This window comes from Formica exsecta, unplaced genomic scaffold, assembly GCF_003651465.1.
Source record: "Formica exsecta isolate Colony F162 unplaced genomic scaffold, ASM365146v1 scaffold844, whole genome shotgun sequence".
Classification (NCBI taxonomy): Eukaryota; Metazoa; Arthropoda; class Insecta; order Hymenoptera; family Formicidae; genus Formica; species Formica exsecta.
The window spans coordinates 16,977-24,639 of NW_021853615.1; the positions used below are offsets into that span (position 1 = coordinate 16,977).

A 7,663-nucleotide genomic window follows, 5' to 3' on the forward strand; every position below is an offset into this window, starting at 1 on the left:
GCCAGCTACCACTGTTCTCCTACCTACAGATCTAACCAGGTCGCCCAGTTCATCCATGAATTCGATAAACTCTGCTCTTGAGGAGTTAGGCGAGACGTAGCACGATATTATGTTAAACTCCTTAAATTTCACTGCGACGCAGTGACGGCTGCTAGTTAGCAGAGCTCCAACCCCGGCCGTAGCCTGGGGTCTCCAATAGACTGCCGCAAGTTTGTTCAAACTACCGAACCAATTCGAGTTATCCATAATTCTAGCGGGTTCCGACAGAATGCATATTCCGGTCCCTGTTTCTGTAGCATACTGAGCTAGTAAATCCTGCGCTGGCCGGTTGCGGTTCAAATTGCATTGGATAATCTTAACCATTGGTTACCTCCATGTTTTCGTCCCTCCGCGACGGTGCAACATTAGAGCTAAAAGCTCTCGGTCCTGGTTCAGCTTTACATAAACCAGAGCCCACTCTGTGAAATGCATCCCTGCCTTGGGAGGCGCAAAGGGCGCAATTGAATGCCTCCGTACACCATCTGGCCAAATGCCCTTCTTTATCACACCTGTAACACAGGTTCGTTCGATCCACGAGGGAGGTGCATTTGCTCTTCAGATGTCCTTGTTCCCAACACCGGAAACATTGAGTGGGGCGCGCTTTGAGGAGTTTTATCCTGGCGACCGTCCATCCTATTCTAATTTTGCCAAAGGCAGACACTTGAATTGCTGAGGCAAGCGGACACTGGGCCCATACCATGAATAGCCCTTCATGGGCCTGATCTATCCCACCTTAATATCTGAGGCCTTACAGTTACCTTGTTTAACAATGATTTCCTCTATTTCGCTTGAGGTGATAGAGTCATCAAGACCTATGATGCGGATGTCTCCTCTAATCATTGGACGGGATACCTTCACACGAGGACCTAACGCGTCCATCAACTTCTCTTGCAGGATATCCGCCTTCTGGTTAACCTTTCGGGCCTGGAATCTCAATAAGGACACTTCCGTTGACTGTGTGTCTTATCTTTGTTCCTTCAATTCCAAGTTTGGGAAGATCAATCTTCAGTCTCATTTGCCTAATTGCATGCGCGTAGGAAAAGCCTTTCGTTATTCCTCTAATTGCTACTGCTGCTGTATTCGGGGGCTTTCTCTGCTTGGGAGTGTTGCTAGTCCCACTCTTCTTATTACCAGTCATCTGGCTCGAACTCTGCTGGGGTACAGGCGGGCCCCTGGTCCCGCTACGCGATTGCTTTCTTTTCCTCTCTCTAGCTCTCGCCTTCATAGATTGGACCTTATTCCACTGATCCTTTACACGCACACTTTCTTCCACAGAGGGCCATTCAGTCCCGCTGAGCCCAGGAGGGGCTTCTGGTGTCGTTCCTTTTGGCGGGACGATTTGCACATTACTGATTACTCTTGGCACTACATTCCTGGGTTGCCTCTGAGAGAGGCCTTGCTCTCCAGCTTTCTTTTCCGCCTTATTAGCGCGGATTTCCCTACGGATAGCTGCCAATTAATCCATCTGGGCTGTTATCATCGCCTCTTGATCTTCAGCTTCCAAACTCGGTCCCGGGTTGGGGATCGGAACAGATACCCCCCTTAAGGGAGGTCTCATGACCACATCCGTCGGTTCCTACCTATGTTCCAGAGCGAGAGCAGGCTTTCTCGGTTGGGGGGTCGGATACGACGCCAACATCACAGGGGAGGAGACTTTATCAGAGGTGTATACCCTCGGTGGAGTCTCCTTGTTACCAATTCTTGACTTAAGATCCTCAACAATCTTCTTCAGATCAGCCAGGTCCCTCCTGCGTTGTGCAGTTTCTCTTTTAAAGACCCTCAGTTCTGCGGTGAGTTCCGCATTCCTCCTCCGTAAAAAGCCAGGCTCACCTACGTCCTCGTTCTTCTCCGCCATGACCCTTACAACTTGTTTAACGACATTAAGTCTCCTCTTGACGTGGCTACTCAGTCCTCCCTGCATTGATGTTCCAACCCGAATGATATCAATGTCATCCAACCATTCCAGCGCTGATGACCCCAAGTTGACCACCGGGGAATCCGTTAACTCATCTAAGGTGGCCGGGACTTCCCGGAGCTGCGACTCGATGGTAGGACCTGTTCGACGCTTGGAAGATAGGACCTTTTTGGACTTCTTTTTCTTCTTATCCGCTTTCTTGTCCTCTCCATCCGAGCACGTCATTGTGCCAGTAGTATCTTCCGTATTTTGAGACAAGGGAATCTCTTGAGCCCGACTGTCAATTATTGCCGACTTGCCTGTCACATCGCCCTCCTTAAAGACCTTGGTTTTCTTCGGTCTTAGAGTTCTACGGGGTATGGTGCCGCTTTCACCTCCCGGATCCTCAACCTGACTGGGAACCTTCCTTTTGCCCAGCACGAATGTAGCCACCGACGTTGCTGTAGACGCTACTGAACGGGCATCATCTTGAACCTCGTAATCCATTTCCGTCTGAGATTGGGTAAGTGGATCTTCCTCACCCCAGGATTCGGTATCCGCTCTGTAAAAAGCATCCCTCTGTCCTACATCATATTGCCCAATTGTGAGCAATTGCGCGGCTGTCACAACTATCTCCGTCTGTCCCGGAGTTAGTTGACAGAAAACTGGGGCGCTGTTCTGCGCCTCCATATCCTCCCGTTCATTGTTGTTAAGAACGCCTTCCTCCTGAACCTGAACAAACGGTCCCTCTCCTACAAGCTCTTCCTCCTTCCTTAATCCTTCCTCTTCAACCCTCCTTCCATCTTCAGAATAATTATTTATAGTTTGGTTTGTTTTGTTTGTTTTATTGTCTTCCATACTTAATCCCACGAGAAGTGTCGGAAAGTGTTGTCCGTCCGCACAGAGCCGCTTGCACGGATAAGGCCCTCCCGGATAATACTCCGAAGTTCAGGCCGGGTCCTTCGGAGGCACCTTTCGCGACTGAGCAGTTTAACCTCGCCTCAGTCATGCAACCCTCACCACGGTTGCGCACAGCTTAGTTTGCGAGGAGTGCATTTGATTCAAGGGGCACTACCCTCTAGGTATACTTTATGGTTCCTACTTCCCAGACCCAACGCCGATATGATCCTCCGACGTGGCCCTGGGAAATCATCAGAAGCCGTCCCCGTATGCCAGGGGGCTCACTCTACCCACACAGAAAAATAAAATAAACCCCCCCAACCCTGAACCCTATCCCCATAAACCCCCCCGAAATAGGGTTTTTTAACGAGGTTATCTCCTCGGCCGATGCGACAGCGCGAACACTGCCGCTAACGGTGTCGACACACCGGGTTTGGTTCGGAGTTTTTCCTTCTCCAAGGCTGACTCTTAGCACCCTTCCACCTTCTACATACTGTAGAAGGCTTCAGGGCGAGCCCTCTCACCACGACAAGGTGGCCAGCCATCGACAGGGCCGACGGCAGACCTGACGGGACGTCGTCCAAGGGCATACCTTGTTCGTTGGAGGTAAAACGAACTGGCGACCGTTTAAATAAGGTAGGAAAACCTGCATTCATTGTGAATTTCTCCATCTCGTGTATTTAGTCCGGTCACAACCTAACCCTAAAATCTGACATTGCCTTGCCTTGTTAAAAAAAAAATTATATAATTATAGCCTAAATTTATTTTTGGTATTCGTGTTTCACAAATTTCAAGCTATTCAACACATTGAATCACGTGTAATATTATAATAACATGTTGCAATGCGAGATACATATTCATAAGTTTTATGAACATTATCAGAGAGAGATCACTAACATTATTACATTTTTGATAAAATCGTAGGAATTTACAAGTTTTACTTCACAACTATATAATCAAAAATATAATAATGTCAGTGATTTCTCTCTGAGAAGAATCTTCTGTGTCCAGTCGTCTGGTAATCATATCGTTGATAGCAGCTATCGGAGGTGATCTCTCTGGATTCGTAATAGTTTCTGTCGGTGTTGCGGGATCAATGGCAGCTACTGGTGTTGGTATCCTTGAAGCCGTAGATTGAAGTTGCTCTTTTCTCTTCAATCTGAAGCAGTTGTCCTTAATGTGACCACGCGTACGGCAATACACACAATAATTATTTTCCTTAAAATCCTTTTGAAAAGATGACAAAGAATCGGTTTTCGGAGATGATGTAGCATTGTCTCGTCCTTTATGTGATTTAAAGTGAGATGGGTACTCTTTCTTCACATTTCCAAAAGAGAGGGAAACCCTATGCATCTCATTGAGGAAGGCATCCAAGGAATCAGCACGAATGACAGAGGCAGCACTACGGATAGAATTATTAGTAATTCCACCTATCAAAAAGTGAATTGCGTCATCATCAGGTAATCTTAGTCTTTGCATTAAAGAGAGTTTTTCCAATGCATAATCTTGAAAAGATTCATTAAGATAATTCCATTTTCGTGATTCGACTTTTTTCATAATAATTTCATAAGAAATCTTTCGTTTAAAATGTTTCAGTAAAGCTTCCTTGAAACTTGGCCAAGTGTCATTAATTGTTCCTGTGCCAAGCTCAAACCATTTTCGAGCTGATTTTACCAATTTACTAGTACCAGCTAACAACATAATATCGTGAAATGCACCATGAATTCGAGACACTCGTTCAACCTTTTGAATCCAAATTTCTACATCATCATCATCTTTACCACTAAATTCAGGTAATTGTGAAGCTAAAAGATTGACTGTATTTACAGAAATCTTAGTTGAAGTCGATGAACCAGTAAAATGGTTTGATGCACTCGCATTAGTTGATGTCGACGAACCATTAAAATGGTTTGAAGCACCTGCATTTTGATATCGTGTTTCAGGTTGAGGTATAAAATTAGGAACAGACTGACCTTGTGATCCGGCATTACCCGAAAATGAGGCATAGGATGATAAAAATTCCATCATTTGTTGCATCATTTGCTGTTGATGTTTCGCAAGAAGAGCACCAATCTTTGGAAGAAATTCTTCCGGCATCGCTCCTGCAGTATTACTCATTGAAGGAGAATGGGAAACTGTATGTGCTGTAAGAGCTTCTTCAGGGTTTTGAACAGCTGGTAAAGCTGAAGCAGCTTCTTCTCCGACGAGTGAAGCAGGATGAAAAGGATCATCAATTGATTCAAAATAGACAGTCTTCCGTTGATCCGATGCTAAGGGAGGGTTCGATGTTTCATTCACATAATTGTTCTTCTCAAAATAAGCCGTCAATAGATCAATGCATCCATCACGTGAAGGAGATGGCTTGAGACCATATTTCTTTGCCATTGTCTGGAGTTCTTTAAAAGATAACTTCTCCAACGAAAGACGATCCATGGCAACGGAATAAACAACGTGTCTTTCATGCAAGATCCAAGAAGACTTGAAGACAATTGAACGTGAATTCAACACGTAATTTATTGAATGGAATCACAAGCGTTACGATAGAGTTTAATAACTCTGCCGTTCTTTATTGTGAATCACTGAACACATTCACTGAAGATAATGCAAATACTTGTACAGCTCACTGATATTATTCATGTATCGATTCTCACTGTTTTAGTACGGCTTAATAATCGACCATAAGATCAAGGGGAAGCGCGCACTATCCCGCTTCTGAAAAAATTGCTGTAAGACAGCAGTCAATTTGTAGTTTGTCAGGAGAATGGCTTTTTCAAAAGGGTAATAGTTTAACAGTTGAACCATGAATTATTGAACTGTATATATAAATATTATAGTGAACGTGAGAAATCGAATAAAGCAATAATTTGAGCACTTATCGAAACACGTTTTTATTGGTCAACTCATAAACTCGAACTCAGAACTAATTACAAACTCAGAATACAAATGTGATTAATCAATTAAGCATATCACACGAGATCAACGAGACACGTCCGATCTGATTCACGGTTTACGGTAAAAGACGCTCAGGCATTCCCCCGATCTCACAAACACACCTATTGCTATGACAATTCTCTTTTGTTAAATAAATAGTTTATGTATCTAAGGAAACGCGTTGCTATCATCATTTGAATATAGCGCTTGTATTTATCGATAAAGCGCATGCGCGAGCGCCACTAGTAATTTCTCTGACTATGAGACTGCCAGTATCTTACAATATAAAGTTTAATATATACATGTATGTTATAGATTCCAATAAAGTTTAACACATTTTACTAAATAAATGTCATGTTTTCAATAATGCTATAGTAAAGAAAAACCCACCATATTGGGTCTCCATACTACTAGTAGGATGCTTTTTTGATGGCAGGAAACGGTCAAATTTTGTAATTAAAAATTATCATATTGACTTTTTCTGCTGTGATGTAGTTATAACATAAAAATGATGTCATTTGCAATATGTTGCGCGGGTATATATCGAGATCTATTATATGTAGTATTTTATAAAAAAAGAGAAACCTATATAATGAATATACATATATTTCACATTACACATATATCACACAATTGTAAAATATGTTATTATAATATTAGTTATATGTATGCAAAGAAAGCCAAAGTATATATACGTAGTATTTATTATTCTCAAGGTGGATCTTATTGCAACAAAATTTTAATCGCTTTAACGTATTAATCCGTTTGTCAGTATACATTGTATATATATTTTGACTTTCTTTGCATACATATAACTGATACGTTATTTTATAAAACAAAAAACTTATGAATATATATCGCAATATCAAAACATGTTATTATAATAATAGTTATATGTATGCAAAGAAAGCCAAAGTATATATACGTAGTATTTATTATTCTCAAGGTGGATCTTATTGCAACAAAATTTTAATCGCTTTAACGTATTAATCCGTTTGTCAGTATACATTGTATATATATTTTGACTTTCTTTGCATACATATAACTGATACGTTATTTTATTTTAAAAAAACTTATAAATATATATCTCGCAATATCACAACATGTTATTATAGTATTAGTTATAAGTTATATGTATGCAAAGAAAGCCAAAGTATACATACGTAGTATTTATTATTCTTAAGGTGGATCTTATTGCAACAAAATTTTAATCGCTTTAATTTATTAATCCGTTTGTCAGTATACATAGTATATATATTTTGACTTTCTTTGCATACATATAACTGATACATTATTTTATAAAACAAAAAACTTATGAATATATATCGCAATATCAAAACATGTTATTATAATAATAGTTATATGTATGCAAAGAAAGCCAAAGTATACATACGTAGTATTTATTATTCTCAAGGTGGATCTTATTGCAACAAAATTTTAATCGCTTTAACTTATTAATCCGTTTGTCAGTATACATAGTATATATATTTTGACTTTCTTTGCATACATATAACTGATACATTATTTTATAAAACAAAAAACTTATGAATATATATCGCAATATCAAAACATGTTATTATAATAATAGTTATATGTATGCAAAGAAAGCCAAAGTATACATACGTAGTATTTATTATTCTCAAGGTGGATCTTATTGCAACAAAATTTTAATCGCTTTAACTTATTAATCCGTTTGTCAGTATACATAGTATATATATTTTGACTTTCTTTGCATACATATAACTGATACGTTATTTTATAAAACAAAAAACTTATGAATATATATCGCAATATCAAAACATGTTATTATAATAATAGTTATATGTATGCAAAGAAAGCCAAAGTATATATATACATAGTATTTATTATTCTCAAAGTGGATCTTATTGGAACAAAATT

At 40.2% G+C, this 7,663-nt stretch overlaps 1 protein-coding gene and 1 long non-coding RNA gene across 2 annotated transcripts; one reads left to right on the forward strand and one right to left on the reverse strand.

Annotated features, from left to right (window-relative positions):
- Positions 1-355: 355 nt before the first annotated feature.
- LOC115244740 lies at positions 356-739 on the reverse strand. The gene has a single exon (XM_029822665.1). It carries the CDS (start codon positions 737-739, stop codon positions 356-358), a length of 384 nt encoding a protein of 127 aa, XP_029678525.1.
- Positions 740-4,250: 3,511 nt separating this feature from the next.
- On the forward strand, positions 4,251-6,039 carry LOC115244739. Its single transcript, XR_003885420.1, has 3 exons — positions 4,251-4,293; positions 4,430-4,626; positions 4,777-6,039. It is a non-coding gene; the product is annotated as an uncharacterized LOC115244739 (long non-coding RNA).
- Positions 6,040-7,663: the final 1,624 nt, after the last annotated feature.